This window comes from Aspergillus luchuensis, chromosome 8 (genome assembly GCF_016861625.1).
Source record: "Aspergillus luchuensis IFO 4308 DNA, chromosome 8, nearly complete sequence".
NCBI classification, from domain to species: domain Eukaryota; kingdom Fungi; phylum Ascomycota; class Eurotiomycetes; order Eurotiales; family Aspergillaceae; genus Aspergillus; species Aspergillus luchuensis.
Window position 1 is genome coordinate 883,781 of NC_054856.1, and position 15,574 is coordinate 899,354.

Sequence of the window (15,574 nt, forward strand, 5' to 3'; positions counted from 1 at the left end):
AACCCTCAACAAGTGCATGAATACCGTTAATTTCAGTGTTAATTCCAGTAATATTCACGGCTTCCCCTGTGCGTAGCTGTCGGTTATACCTGTAACCCAGTGCTGCGATCGGCACAAACCGTTTACAACTACCCAGTATGCTTGGCAAATACATTCTAGAAGATGAGCCAGCTGTGCAAAAATCAGAGAATGCTTGGACATATAACCCCAGACAGGGTCTGGGATCGCGACTCAAGAAAAACTTCCTGAAGTTGTTCTTAGCCAAGATCGTCTCCTGCAAAGTTCAAAGATTTGACTACGACGACTTCATTCCTACCTTCAACATGGAATCCTCTTCTTCTGCAGCAATGACCCCGGAGTCTAATATCCCCTCCTCTGTTTCAAGCATTGATACACTGTCGTCAGAAATATCGAAATTATCATTGGAGGAAAAGAATGGTCAGAGTACTTCGAAAGCCCTGAACCAGGAAGACTTACTGAAAAGACTTCAGGCAAAATGCCACTCACCGGCTCGTCTCAGAACCGAGGGCTTGGTCACAACTCCACGTCCAAAATCAGATAGTCCCCAATGGAAGGGGATAATCCGCCTGGACCTGTTCAAGCGCACACTGGGTGGCCATAATCGTCGCCACCAGGGCAAACCTGGCAATCGCACAGCCAGAGACGCAGTGGTCATCGACTGTGAAATGGTGCAAGCAGAGAAAGGACGACAAGTCATTGCCTATCTCGCTGCCGTGGACTTTTTAACTGGTGAAGTCCTCGTCGATAGTTACGTTAATCCCCAGAGGAAGATATTCAACTGGTGTACTCGCTACAGTGGGATCACGTTCAGAGCTATGAAGAAGGCCATAGCTAACGGCGACGCCCTGCGTGGGTGGATGGGGGCGAGACGCGCCCTGTGGGACTATATTGATAGTGATACCGTGCTGATTGGGCACGATATAAAGAATGATTTAAACTGCCTTGGGATGATCCACCCCAAAATAGTCGACTCGACTATCCTAACGGCAGAAGCTGTGTTCAGGCCCAGATGGGAAACCCAGCGATTTAGGAGGACTTGGTCGTTGAAGACGCTGTCGAGGGTGTTCCTCGACAGGTCTATCCAAGATGGTTCTAAAGGGCACAGTGCGCTGCAGGATGCTGTTGCCACGAAAGATATCGTTATTTTCTGCCTTGAACAGCCTGAATACTTGAAGAAATGGGCGGAGTTTGCAAAAGGAGGATGGGAGGATATTCCCGATGACTTTGAGACACTGAAGTCTATTGTCGAAGATGGTATCCAAGTCTCGGATTACCTTTGAGGTAGAGCTCCTTATTATGTGCTCTACTTATGGGGTATGAGATTGTTGTGACGGTTGATGATGCATGGTATAGGTTACAAACATGGGTTTAGTCTTTTGCTCATTTCATGAGCGGTGCATGCTACAAGGGTTATAGAAGATGGTTTGGGCTATCATTTTGCAGGATGTGTTTGGGGCTTTATGATTGTGCTTGACAAATGTGTCTTCCTCTTGACAAATACCGATTGATCTAATAAACCAACAAAGAAGAATCCATAATTACCGCTACTACTTTTTATGTGAATGGTCTAGTCCAGTCATCACGATTCAGTATGTTCCTGTAACCTCTTGTTGCCGTTTGTATAACTCATAATGAATCGTAATGTGAAATGTCTCGATAATAGCAAGCAGCCCATTTCTGTATATTCTTTGTAACTATGATAACCCCCAGGACGAGGACTGCCATCATCCAACTGAAGGCGATCACATGGTATATGACCCACTAAACCCGAGAAAAGTTGAAAGAAAAGAGCGGGGAGCAGTAGATTATATCAACAGATCCCGACAATAATCAAAAAACAGAGAATAAGTGCGATATCCTGCATGTTTGCTGATCATAATACTCTCTCCACTGATATATTCTATCAGCTTGTTAGTTATTCTGTTGGTTTTGGGATAAACCTCGGTACATTGTGGTTAGCCGCACACACTATAGAGCCCGATGCATAATAAGAAGTGGAGCAGCTGAACAGCAATCATTTAGGGCCTCCTCGGGATTGCCTGTCCCGGTATAGTTGCTTGAGGGCATGTGCACGATGGAGAACACTATAGTGGCAGCTAGTACTAGGAGCCCTTCAGCCATCAAAGCTGGACATTGCCTGGGATATGCAAAAAGGATCGATCGGCTAAGATATGTATGAATGTTTCTTGTAACATTATTATCTTCTTTGAACCCCCCGAAATGTTACCTACTACTTAGGCCTTCAGTCGATCAGGAAATGGATTTTTTGTGTTAACAACTTATTCAAAGTCCCAACAAAGCATGACCTATAAACTTCGATGTATGCAGGTTTTCGACATCAACAGAATAATATCAACCAACGATGCTCCTACATTGTCTATTGTACTATACGATCTACCCAGGGCCTAGGGAATGGATGGCAATGGGACCATTCTAGCCTACAACACTTTCCGAATATCACCGGCGTGAGCGGCAGATTATTTTATGCTATAGCTTTCAACCCCGCCGCTCGTCAGCAGATACAAGTTCCTGACACTAGCATCTATGGCCACTGACTGGTTCCGATTGCCATATGGCACTGAACCATCTTCCCGTTAATCACAATAGTGGGCCATCACGCATACCCTGGGGCTGAGTCGATCTTCGGTGCCTTCTGCAAATCCCGATCTCCTTTCCAATGTGGGGCTGCTTGGCTTACTCTTATTCACGTGTATCATAGCGCAAGTGGCTTCCCGATGTATCCGTTACTGGGTTCTGTAGGCGATCAATCAAGCCAGGTAGTTCTTCTTCAAAAGAGAATTGTGAGCTCTAGACCCAAGCAGAAGCGCCTGGTGTTAGTAAATGTTGGTAACACAACAACTACTTTCGCATTCTCTTGAGATACTCGCGATCACAAACCCCTGTATGAATGCTGCTAGGTCTAGCCAAGTATGTCATCTACGACCAGGATATCTGCGTTGCTAGCCACAGGTACTCCCGTCCATGTTACATTATAATCGGGGTTTGAGCAGTGATCTACAGGGCGATACTACTGTGGGGAAGGTGTGCCTATTGTACTACGTATATTGATGCAAGATTGTGATTCGATTTGCATCAAAAGTTGCCACAATACCCTAGTTACCACAATAATGTAGTTATCACACCGAGAAAAAGAAATGCCAATTCGGGATACAATTATCCGATAGCTACAATCTAAGGTATATATAGCCCCTGCTTCCCCTACTCACAACATATGAACCAACTCAACATCTCAAAGAATTATCCCAGCACAGTACTCTCCTCAAGCAACGTCTCTATAAGAACACCCAGTTCGATCCTACATCTACGACAATGAAGCTCTTATCCACCCTCGTCGCCAGCACCCTGGCCCTGGCAGTCTCAGTCCAGGCTACCGACTGCACTGAAGGCATGAAGTACTGCCAAAGTGTCTTGATAGACATCGGTAAAATGATCCTGTTTATAAGCCATTTATTGTGAGAGTTTGTTAACAAATTCGACATTGTTTAGACTACACCAAGTATTCCACCCTGATCCCGCAGGCTATAAAAGCGTACGGCTTCAGCGGGGCCTCTCTTCCTCCTGGATTTATGATAGACAACCCCTCATTCCTGTTTGCATGTGGCAGTGGTGGATCGATCACTGTTGAGAAAGAATGCACCTGGGGGTGTAACAACGCAGGTGCTGGGCATAACGATTACTGTACTTTCTGAGTATGTCTCGCATGGGCCTTTGGTATGGCATCGTTGGTGTCATGGTGGTGGTGATGATGATGGTGTGGTAGCAGATGGGCTCAGTGTTCTCCTGTTGCGAGTGTTCTTTGGACTTTCGGCATAGTGTGCTTGGAGACAATGTCAAGATGTCAAATTACGCTGTACTTAGGCCTCTTATGTCGGAACACTGTTAGTATCAGGCACTATGCATATGGTCATTAAGCAGCCGGGTAGAACAGAGAAGCAATTCTTTGTCAACTACAATTTGCTTGTTGTCAATCATCGACGCATCTTACGCGAGAGCGGCAGTTTACCTCACAGAAAATTGGTTAATATAGACACCAGGTGACTTGGTAAATAGCAAGCAGATGTGTACTGAGATAAAGTAGCCGGAAGTGCCATAGAAGTGAGATACTCAAATTGAAGCATCTCCTGAGAATATACGTGCACTGCGTATGGTGAATAATAAACTACGAAACTGGCGAGCCAGATAGTGAATAGTAACTGCATCATAGCTAGCAATTGCTATATAACAGCTGCCTCAGATCCTCTGTCTCTTTTTGTGGAATATTTTTAGTATAATCAATAGCCCTGGACTTTCCTGCGGGTATTAAAGTTGCATAATATTCCATCCACTTAGTTGGGAACTGTCCAATATCTTTGTCTAATTAATCTAGCCTTACACCATCGCGCTTTCGGCTCTGGGCCGAATTTGCGGAGCCCCGTTCACTACTTATCAATGATGTGCCATGGATCTTATATGCTATAATCGAAGCTGAGACAGCTCCTCGAGAGCCAGGCTATGTATTGATGAATGAGCATCGAGTAATAGCTAAAACTCCCCAAAACTTATTACTGCTTATGGGTCACGTTGATTAGCCCGAGGAGCGGGTTTGCTGCTCCCAGAACGAAAGGGGTACTAAGTACTCTTGTATTGCTCCTATGATATCAAATCAGTAATGGTAGAAACCCTCATTCTGGCATCCCAGATGGGTCACTAAACTAAGATTAAATCTACTCTTCTTCATATTTTCAAATTTTTGTTTATATTACAAAAGCACACAGAGCATCAAAGCCCGATACACAGCTAGGTGGATAATGAAACACACCCTTCGAGGATTATTTAGAATTCTGCTCTGACCAATCTATAAGAGCAATGGATATAGACAAAAGCATAAATAAGCACAACAACGCAATCAACCGCGGAGAAAGTCTCGCTACGAGAGTGTCTTTTCGCGACTATTATAAGAGCATCGGATGAGTAGGATAACCTTTATAAAGTATATCTCGGGGACAAGCTGGTAAGACTATTCTTTATAAGATTTTTATTCCTGCTAACATACTTATCAGATTGATAAAGGCTTTACTTCTCAAGCAATATCAAGGTTGCTGCGTTGAAATCTGACTAGATATGTATAGGCTGCCTGTTGACTCTTCCAAAAATCTTATCACTAGACTTCTCGCTAGTTCTTTAAATATATGCAGTCATTTTAGACAAAATAAGCAGAGCAGTCTCCACTTTGGTACAGCGGCTGGAGCCCAGAATACTCAGACTTGAAAAATTATATGAGAGCAGGCACACCCATTGTTCAGAGTAGAGTTCCGTGAGGATAAGATTTGCGCCCCCTCCCCCACCATCCATTTTCCTGGAGTATAGCGGGTGCAACTGATAGGGTATCGGATACCCCCAGAAGGGGCGCCTGGTGGCAAAGAGCAACAAGGGATAGTGGTTGCTTGTCGCAGTGGCTCGTAATGGCCAGAAGTTGGAATGCGACTGTGTTCAGGTAAAGGATTTCAAGATACACCATATTTGTTGCCTTTTTACCCCTCTATCCAAGTAACGGCGATGGCAACGATCAACCGGCGCTTTGACCCTACACCTCCCCCATCTGACTTCCAACGTTGGCAATGCTAAATTCTATCAACCGTAGCATCCCTTTAGGTTTAAAAATATAAGCAATCTCACCTAAATTGTAGTCTGAATTCATTTCAAATCCCGACAATCCTATTCAGGCTGAGTAGTCTAACGCCACCCAAAAGGGAGGGCTGAAGACCGGCTTCCCTGCCACCAATGGCAAGTCTGGGGGATAATAATACCGAGGCCGTTGTTCCACTTCAGCTACAGTAGCTCAGTGCGTTATCACGATGGTGGCGCATCTGCACCCCTTCCATCCAATCCCTTTCTGCAGGATTATGTTGGAATATGCAGCAGCAGGAACTACTAGCTGCTGGTGTCCCCGATTTCCCCGCCCGGTTGCCCTGCTTTGCCTCCAGCTTCAGCCATCGCTGCAGACACATGTTCTCAATGCTTCTCCCACATTCTAGTCCTTTTCTATTCCTCCTCACTGGATTTCATAGCTTTGGACTGCAACCATGTTGTCCATAGTTAGCCTTCTTGTTGGATTCGCGTCCATCTACTTTCTCTATGTCTTTCTTGGACCTAAGAAAGCATCTGCGCCACTGCCCCCAGGGCCTCCTCCAAAGCCCATTATCGGCAATATTAAGGACCTTCCGCCGCCCGGTTCAAAGGACTGGCAGCATTGGTTGGATCATAAGGAGAAATATGGTATAATCCCCATCAAATATTTCCTGGAACCTGTGCCATGATGATACTGACATTATACTTCAGGTCCAATCAGCTCCATCACTGTCTTCGGACAGACTCTTGTTGTCCTGAATGATGCCGATATGGCTCTGGAGATGTTGGAAAAGCGTTCTGCGAAACACTCCTCCCGACCCCATCTTCCCATAGCAGAGTTGTATGTTCCACGAATTAACCTACCCTTCAGTAGCAACAAAAGAGACTAATCTTCACACCAAGATCCGGATGGGACAAGACACTTGGTCTTCTCCCCTACAACAACCGGTTTCGCGCCTACCGGAAAGCCACGTACCGCGAACTCGGGTCTGTTAACGCAGCAGGTAAATTCGATGGGATCGTTGATAAAGAAGTTACTAGGTTTCTTCTGCGCGTGATACATTCACCGAATAACTTGGTTAATCATCTTCGCAAGTAAGCTTTTAGCCTGCAAAAGTTGCTATGTGTCTAATGATACCATAGAGAGTCCGGAGCGATCATCCTGCGGATCGGATACGGATATACCATCGAGCCACATGCGAGAGATCCGCTAGTTGACCTGGTCGAAAAGGCGATGGACGACTTCTCTCAAGTCGTTCTTCCAGGAGCTTGGCTGGTTAACTTTGTTCCCTTCCGTTTGTCTCCCATCCTCCCTCAGTGAGACTTAGATGCTGACAGCGCAGTGAAATACCTTCCCACCTGGTTCCCGGGAGGAAAAGAAAACGAGACAGCTAAGGAATACAAGGACAGACTGTCCATCATGCACGACAAGACATACGACTTCGTAAAGAACCAAATGGCAAAGGGCACGCATCAGCCATCGTATGTCTCCAGTCTGCTTGAAGAAGACACTGTCCTTCCAGGCTCGGAAGAGGAAATCGTAGTCAAGTATTCTGCTGGAGCTCTATACGGAGGTGGTGCTGATACGGTGCGTCTCGACCCTCCCAACAATCACCATATTTCCGCTAACCACACATAGACTGTCTCCGCTTTATCATGCTTCTTCATGGCCATGGCCCTGAACCCGACCGTCCAAAAGAAGGCTCAAGAAGAAATCGACCGGGTCGTAGGAACATCCCGACTCCCTGACCTCTCCGACCAGAATAATCTCCCCTACGTCAACGCCGTGTTCCAAGAAGTGTTCAGATGGCACCCAGTCACCCCCCTTAGTGTAACCCATGCCTCTAGTGAGGAAGACATCTTCAACGGCTACCTTATTCCCAAGGGCGCCATCATCGTTCCCAACGTCTGGTACGCATCCTCCCTTCCTTCTTCCCATTCTCTCCAACTAATACCTGACCAAAACCAGGGCCTTCACCCACGACCCCACCAACTACAACAACCCCGAAGCATTCAACCCGGATCGCTTCCTCGGCGCAACCCCCGAGCCAGACCCCCGACTATACGCCTTCGGATTCGGCCGCCGCATCTGTCCCGGCCGCTTGCTCGCTGAGAAGAGCATTTTTCTCACTGTGGCACGGGCACTGGCGGTACTGAATATTCGAAAGAAGGTACGAGATGGTAAGGAAGTGCCTATTCGGGTGGAGTTTTCTTCAGGGACCATTAGCCATCCTGTTCCATTCGAGGTGGATCTGAAGCCGAGGAGTAAGGGGCATGAGGAATTGGTGAGGGCCGTGGAGAGGGAGTTTCCGTGGGAGGCGAGTCATGCGAAGGAGTTGGGGATTTGAGGGCATGTAGAGATGGAATGCTTGACGGAGGTATGGTGGCGGGATGTGGCGAAGTGTGTGAGGAATATCTTGTCTGCTTGGACGGTGAAGCATATAACACGTCGAGTAGGATCAGTTCAACGCGATCAGGACTGCCAAGACAGTCAGTATACATGAATAAATGAACACGATCGCGTCTATCTGGAGCTAAGTAGAACGCGTATGCTGTACCCTGTTGCACGCATAATGCAACCATAAACGAGATAAAAATAATTCAAGAGCAGCTGCTTGCTGTCCCTTACACAGAGTTCCATTGGTCCCGTTCTCCGATTTAACGGAACGGACCGACCGGATTCATTTTCCGTGTGATCCGGTCGCAATTATGTGGGGAAATGTATTATTGGGATGCAGGCGCAAGGGATTCACTGATGAAGGATTTGTGGTTGATATTATTTTCCAGGTGTTGAGATTAGCAGGGTATTTAGATGTTTGTTTTGTGGAAATGGGTGAGGGAGGGTTAGGGTAGAAGGAAGAAAGAGTTAGCCACAGGAGCCAGAACGGGGCCGGGCGGAAAAAAAAAGAAATTGCCTCCACGCGGGATTGAACCACGGACCTCTTGATAACCGTAAAGGATACAAGTCAAGCGCTCTACCACTGAGCTATAAAGGCGATTCTTATCAGTTTTGAGCACAGTAGACCTTTATGTAGGGGAGCTATACTTAAACCTGTCAATCGACTTGTCGGTCTTCCATGAACATATTTACGGATTGTGGTACATTCTCTTTTACAATAAGTCATAAAATGCTTATAAGAGTATACTGAAAGAGAAATCACATCTAGTAGTCTGCTATACTTATAGTCTAGTCCCGGTGCCTAGACGTCCGAGGGCTCAGTCTCACTACCTCATGGTATGTCGTCCGCCTCGTCGAAGGATCGCAATGTCATGCTTCAAATATAGATGAGTGAACCACCAGCAATGGTGAATGTCAGCCGACCATGATAAACACCGAATAGCTGAAAGGCTCGACATACTCCTCAAGATGACTCCATCCAACACACAATGGGTGATGCGTCGGCTACCGAGCTACTAATAGCCCGGATATGTCGCACTCAATAGCAACAATTCGCCCGTGCTGATACCTGCTGGGCCTAAAGCAGCGACTAACAAGTAAACTGGACTTGAGACGTCATATTATTTTGTTCAGCCTGCATTCAGGGTTCTGGCACAATACAGGACAGCCTCTTACCCGTCAGCTTACTGGGGTCCCCGGCTGGCTGCCTTGCATATAAGCCAGGTCATATGAGGAGCCCCGACATATGACTTAGCATAAAATAAGCTTTGAATCAAGCTCATTGTAATAGTGTAAGTTATTTCATGGTGTCGATGAAGGACTCACACTGGTCTTTCGAAACTTATTTTGCTAGTTCTTTCTCTCCTGAATAGAAATATGCCCGCCTGTCATCGCTGCAAGGAAGTTAGCACCTTCAATCCAGCATACTAGAGTCGAGTATATGCAGTCTCGCTTAACTTTAATATTATCTTTTATTCTATTTTCATGTAGATACATCACATATCCGTAACGTTGGCAATACTGTTGTGTACCAAAAGCCTTTTATACTATCACTCTTATTGGTCGCAAATACACATGGGAGGCCTGATGTCTCAGAGCCGTGGCGGAGCCCTACCAACGATATGCCGCGACCTTATTCAAAGTGGCTGACTGAGGTGCCTGAAAAAAGCAAGTAGTACAACATGAGGTGCCCTGTCTAGTTCCCATGCAATAGTTGTTCTATTTGTAGTGCCAGCGACTGGCAAATATATAAAGACCCATTCTCCCGAACGATGTCAAGTTTTATCATTACTTACTAACTTCTTCCGAATTCACAACACTTTTGAACTCTTCTTCCGAAATTATTAACTACACGTTCATCATGAAGTTCATCCTCTCCTTCGCCCTCTATACAGCTACCGCCCTAGCCCAGGGCATCTACATCGAGTCCCCCGCCGCCGGCACGGAGCTGAAAGCCGGAGAAACAGTAACCGTGCAGATCGGTCGTCCGGTACGTCCATCCCACTCTCCACAATTACACCATACTTACCCCCTCACTCATGCTTTCTTTCCTGGAATAGAGATTCCCCGAAAACATCGCTGAAATCGGCATCGCCATCGGTATCGAATCCTGCTCCGGGTCCTCAGGATGCACTGCCCCCGACTCGGCTATCGGAAATCTCCTATACAGCGGCCCCTATGATCCACAGTCTAACGGACCTCCTTACCCGTATGAGAACTTCACTGTCACTGTGCCGGATGTGACGGGCCCTGCGCAGATCGGGGTTGTTAGACCGTATTTGGTGGGGGTAAGTTCGATTCTTGTTGATTTGTAGGGAAGGTTTGATGATGAATTGCTGATGCGTGTAGCTTTCGTATGAGTTTGTGGTGGGGACGGCGGTGACGAATGTTACGATTGTGTAAGGGTGGATGGCTGGAGTGGGTTTGTGGTAGACGATAGATGGTTGGGTTGGTGGTAGGTAAGAAGGAATACAATACTGCCTATTTTCTAAAACATTGTACTATTGTCCCGTGCTGTTCTATTGTAGAAGAATGAAGAAACTAGGTACACGTGCTCACCAGCACAACTTATTCAACACATCTTATTTCACTCAGTCCGGCATGTTTAGCCTGTACATGCTGCTCAGCGTGAATGAAGCCTTGTGCGGCACTTGGACCTGCCGCAGAAGTGTACATATTTTGATCAAAAGTGAATTATGAAACGGAAAAAAGAGGAAGACCAGGAGATCAAGACAAAATACAGAAAAAAAAGGAAACATAACCACAAGTGAAGATAACTTGGTTTTGCAGGAGTTGAAGGATATTCTTTCTCCTGGGGTTCTGTCAGCATATCATACATCTTTCAATGCATCTGGATCAAACCAAACGAAGTAAACTCGGCCGGATTGAGCCCCAATTATAAGATCATTCTCCCGAGTTGCCCATGCATTGTCAAATTCGTTGTTTCGGTATTCTGGAGGCAACCAAATACTTTTCTTATTATTAAGAATTACCCAGTCGTCCTCAACAGAGATCTTGCACTTGGCAGACATGTCTTGTTTTGTAGGATTGGTAGGAAGTATACTTCGAATGCGAGGATCATAGATGCCACCAGTCTGTTCAGGGTGTCCTGTTTGTGTATTCCATATTCGAAATGTTTTTTGCCCGAAATCGGTAGCCAGCACTTGGTTTTCCGCAAAGAAATGGAGCAGGCATAGCATTTCATTACCATGGTCGAATTTCCATTTCTGTTGCCCGTTCTCGGTATTCCATACTCTGACTGTCCGATCAGATGAACTAGAGGCGAGTAGCTTGCTGCTTGGAGAGAAGGCAGCTGCTGTCACTTCGTCGTGGTGGCCTTTGAGGGTTCGCACCAATCTCCCATTCTCTGCACCCCATAATTTGACTGTGGAATCCAAAGAGTATGTTGCGACCAACCGACCATCTGGTGATAGTATCACACCTTCTATTGGCTCTGAGTGATGATCCATGCTTGGCTCCTCCCTCCCCGGGGCCACCTTCCATAGCTTGACTGTATTATCATATGACCCCGATGCCACCAACTGGCCATCAGGTGAGAAGGCAACAGTTGTAGCATGGTTAACATGACCCTTTAGTGTTTGTTCTAGCGTTCCGGATTTTGTACTCCACAGTTGAACGGAGTTTTGCAATGGACCTGCAGAGATGAGATTGCTATCCGGGGAAAACACGGTCAAATCAAGCACATGTTCGTCATGAATTGTGTGCTTAATATTCCAAGTCGCAGTGTCCCACAGTGTGATAGTTCTATCATCTGAGGTACAGGCCAACATCCGGTTGTCAAGGGAAAATGCCACATTCGTGATCTTGCCCAAGTGAGCGAGCTCGTGCACTATAGTATCAGTCTCTATATTCACCAAAACCACTGTATTAGGAGCATAGGCGCGTATTGTAGCTGCTACCAATACCTGACCGTTTAGAGAAATGGCCGTGGGCGCGAGCGATGACGTTGAGCCCGAGGGTCGCCATTCCCACCTAAGTCTCCACGTCCCCTTCTCCCACACCTTCACAACACCATTGAACGATGCAGACCCCAATAGCTGGTTATTCAGAGAGAACATTAGATGAGCGATGTCTCCTGATTGCTCGAGTCTTCCTGTTTCACGCCATGTGATTGTATTCCATAGCCTGATACTACCATCACTCAACCCAGAAGCTAGTAGCTTGTTGTCTGGTGAAAACGCCACAGCTCTAACCCAACTTGGATGATCAAGTATCTTTTGTAGATTCCCTGTGAACGAGTCCCAGACTTTGACCATTTTATCTGAAGAGCCCGATGCCACCAGCAGTCCATCTGTAGAGAATGCAACAGAGCATACCCGATTTGAATGCTCAAGTGTTTGGAGCAGCGCACCCCATTCCGTATCAGTGCCAACTGTTCGTAGGATCCATTTGCAGACTTTCTTTCGGAACATGCACCTGATGATACTTCTCTCCGGCGAGAATATGAGACAGGAGACATAGAGCTGGAGAGGCGCTGCGGTCGCAATTGGCAGGTTCTGCAATATGAATCTTTCGGCGTCCATTAGAAAGTCCAACAGTACCGGCACGTTCTTAGTCTGGTTGAATATTAGCTTAAGTACAGGCTCGCTCAGACCCACTGGCTTACTTCTGAACTGGATTTCAATTGACCGACAAGCCTCACAATATCGGAAAACAGCCCCAGCAAACCCATTGCCTCTAGCCAGTGAAGAAAGTGTGTGTTGAAGAACGAAAGAATATCCTCCATGTCTGTGGACGTGCAGCCACTTTGAACTAGATGATAGACCCAGTAGCGACATGCATACCGAATACAATTCAAAGGGTCTGGATTGGGGATTTGCACATCTTGTATCGCAATTCCGTAATGAGACACGCCATATATGTTTTGCTTCAAGTTCTTTCTCAAACCATGGAGGGCTCTCTTATACAATTGGTGATGAAGCGTGGCCGACGAGACATTGTAGAGTCTTCGATAATGCTTTTGCAGATAATCTTGCGCTGATTGGTGGACCAGGTACACGGTATTGTTTCGAATGGTCAGAAAGGACCGACATTCCTGGACGACTGCTTCCGCTGTATCTTCACCCTCTGGAAGTTCTGCGAGAATTTCAATCTCGGACAAGGCCAGGGGATCTCTAGCAACCATAGCAGCCATGAGGACATTCCTGCAGCATGATGACATAATTTCGGAGTTTAAATTGGCCAATCTATCTAGCAGGTAGCCATAGAGGTCTTCCAAATCTTTTGGAATTTTGTCGACAATTTCGGCCCACATAAATTCGTGGGAGTTAATGAGCTCTCTGCAGACTAATGACACCCAGATGTAAGTGTTGCTTGCTTCAGCTTTCAATTTAGCAGCTAGTTCCTCGACACGATTCTTCTTACGTGCCTTATGCCTAAGCTGAACCATCTTGATATCAATATATCTGTCGATAGAGTGCGACATGTCATGTCCATCGAGCTTCAGAAGACTGTGTGTGGGCAGAGTGGGGTCCTGCACACTTGCTGGTATTTCTGGTAGTGGCCGACTGGAGACGAGCCACTTTATATTGAGCAGCTCTTCTGCCGAGGACGCATCATCGATGAATCTAGTCAGTAGTTCTCTGCTTTTCTCCTCGCATTCATCCATGGCATCAATGATAATGATGGCTCGTTTCAAGCATTTATCCCCCAGCATCTTTCAAGCATTTATCCCCCAGCATCTTTCTGAGGATGTCACGTAGAGTTGTGAACGCATTTTTATCCGTAAGCAGCCTGCTTGCCGAATGAAAGTATTCCTTCTGAATGTGTGAAATCAGGAGTGGTTGTTCCAGAAGCAACAGCCATATTAGACTGCGTAGAACCGCAACGCCGTTGTTGGCTTGGTCATTCGTGGCTTGACAGAAAAAATATAGAATCAACGGACGTTCTGTATCAACAAGTCCACGAGAAATCAGATCTTTTATGATGCCGATCAAGAGCATCGTCTTTCCAGTTCCTGCCTGACCACTAACCCACAAACGTGCAGGTGTGATATGATCCCACTTGCTGAACTGTCTGTATTCATTCGTGAGAAAAATCCATGTATACAGCTCTTCTATGATGCTCTCATTTCGGGCTTGTATATCTCCAATCTCAGCTCGAGGGTCAATCCAGCGGAGGGACTGCAGACAGTTGCGGTATTCGTCTAAGTCTTTTTGGTGCTCACTGGCTATAGTTATCTGTCTGATCTGGTCCTTAATATGTTCTTGGTTATAGAGGGTGAAGTCGCTTTGAAGCACCTTTTCTGCATCTTTGACAGCATTCAGGTTCCCGCTCCAATCATCCAAATCGAGAAAGCTCCGGAGCAGAACGAGAAGTTGACTTTTGTAATAGAAGCAGACGCTCTTGATTTGGTAGAAAAGCATTGACTCGTAGAGATCAACAATTCTAGCTTCGAGACTGTGATTCATCTCTCCCAGTGATGTATTGTTCTTGATATTCTGGTCACTCAACAGCTTGTCTACAGCTTTTGAATACCAGCTCATTCGGGAAACAACGTACGCCACTCCATTATACAGATCTGCTGCTGCTTTGACTGGCCTGATCAAAATCTAATCAGTCAACATGGATCCAGAACATGAGCTGAGTATACTTACATCAATTGTGGAAGAAATCACTGCCCACGGAAGCGCGGTCTGTGGGATGCTTTGTAATGGAATGTCAAGGAATGCCTTTACTTGCGTTAAGACACCGGAAACATCATTCATTGTCTCCATGACATTTTTATTATCTCCAATCCTCTTCAGGGCCCTTGCGACTATCGCTCGCATTCGTTCTTCTTCCAAATCTAAGCGAGGACTAATACCTTCACCAGCTGCATCAGAGATGGGCGTTTCGAGAAAGACCGCCAACACCAATTTTTCGTATGCTTGCAAATACTTTGCCTTTTTTGGATCCTGCGATATCTTATTGTAGGCTTTGTTCCATAGGGTATTGTGGATGGTGGTCAAACATTCTGTCGAGGCCGCCTTCTGGTTAGAATGATCAAGAACGTTTTCGTTCGCTTGTGGCTTTTCTTGTTGCGTGGCCCCGCTAGGAGGGACATGCCCATTCTCTTCCACAACTTTTGCAGTGTCATGATATTCAGATTCCCCTTGAGTCGGGGAAGTCGAATCATTAGTCGTGTGGGGACCTTCGGCCTGAGTGCTTTGCTTTCTCGGCTTTCCTCCTCGAAATGCTTCCAATTTCTGACGGACCCTTGCTCGAAATCCTGTCTTTATTGAAGAATACATCTTAATTCAAATTTGATGCCATAGTGGAAATAATGTGGAAGCGTAGCATTTTTCGAGCTAAAAAGGTGGGCGAAACCGCAATTTCAGGGTTTCCAGCCACGCTATATCGAACCCCTGTCCGTGGATTATACGTGGGTTCATTTCAGTGGCTATTGTGACGCTATTGCGGGATCTTAGGTGCCTAGATCCATTTAAACTCCACCGGATGGGCGAATCGGAGACTGTTAGCCCGTTACTTCCATCGGATTGTATGTTGTTAGCGGCCATTGTTTCT

The 15,574-nt window shown here is 46.3% G+C and overlaps 6 protein-coding genes and 1 non-coding gene across 7 annotated transcripts; 4 read left to right on the top strand and 3 right to left on the bottom strand.

Annotated features, from left to right (window-relative positions):
• Positions 1–137: 137 nt before the first annotated feature.
• On the top strand, positions 138–1,301 carry AKAW2_80311S (uncharacterized protein; the record flags this gene model as incomplete). Its single annotated transcript, XM_041681317.1, has 1 exon — positions 138–1,301. One exon carries the CDS (start codon positions 138–140, stop codon positions 1,299–1,301), a length of 1,164 nt encoding a protein of 387 aa, XP_041548272.1.
• A 2,050-nt stretch (positions 1,302–3,351) lies between these two features.
• AKAW2_80312S (uncharacterized protein) lies at positions 3,352–3,731 on the top strand (the record flags this gene model as incomplete). The annotated part of the gene is made up of 2 exons (XM_041681318.1): positions 3,352–3,463; positions 3,529–3,731. The coding sequence occupies 2 exons, from the start codon at positions 3,352–3,354 to the stop codon at positions 3,729–3,731; spliced, it is 315 nt and encodes a 104-aa protein (XP_041548273.1).
• Positions 3,732–6,104: 2,373 nt separating this feature from the next.
• AKAW2_80313S (cytochrome P450) lies at positions 6,105–7,997 on the top strand (the record flags this gene model as incomplete). Its single annotated transcript, XM_041681319.1, has 7 exons — positions 6,105–6,297; positions 6,361–6,490; positions 6,553–6,744; positions 6,793–6,944; positions 6,993–7,237; positions 7,289–7,560; positions 7,619–7,997. The coding sequence occupies 7 exons, from the start codon at positions 6,105–6,107 to the stop codon at positions 7,995–7,997; spliced, it is 1,563 nt and encodes a 520-aa protein (XP_041548274.1).
• Positions 7,998–8,561: 564 nt separating this feature from the next.
• AKAW2_t80006A lies at positions 8,562–8,645 on the bottom strand. The gene has a single exon. It is a non-coding gene; the product is annotated as a tRNA-Thr (tRNA).
• Positions 8,646–9,908: 1,263 nt separating this feature from the next.
• AKAW2_80314S (uncharacterized protein) lies at positions 9,909–10,450 on the top strand (the record flags this gene model as incomplete). Its single annotated transcript, XM_041681320.1, has 3 exons — positions 9,909–10,037; positions 10,108–10,335; positions 10,397–10,450. The coding sequence occupies 3 exons, from the start codon at positions 9,909–9,911 to the stop codon at positions 10,448–10,450; spliced, it is 411 nt and encodes a 136-aa protein (XP_041548275.1).
• Positions 10,451–10,878: 428 nt separating this feature from the next.
• AKAW2_80315A (WD40 repeat domain-containing protein) lies at positions 10,879–13,676 on the bottom strand (the record flags this gene model as incomplete). The annotated part of the gene is made up of 2 exons (XM_041681321.1): positions 10,879–12,624; positions 12,675–13,676. 2 exons carry the CDS (start codon positions 13,674–13,676, stop codon positions 10,879–10,881), a joined length of 2,748 nt encoding a protein of 915 aa, XP_041548276.1.
• A 34-nt stretch (positions 13,677–13,710) lies between these two features.
• AKAW2_80316A (uncharacterized protein) lies at positions 13,711–15,300 on the bottom strand (the record flags this gene model as incomplete). The annotated part of the gene is made up of 2 exons (XM_041681323.1): positions 13,711–14,619; positions 14,665–15,300. The coding sequence occupies 2 exons, from the start codon at positions 15,298–15,300 to the stop codon at positions 13,711–13,713; spliced, it is 1,545 nt and encodes a 514-aa protein (XP_041548277.1).
• Positions 15,301–15,574: the final 274 nt, after the last annotated feature.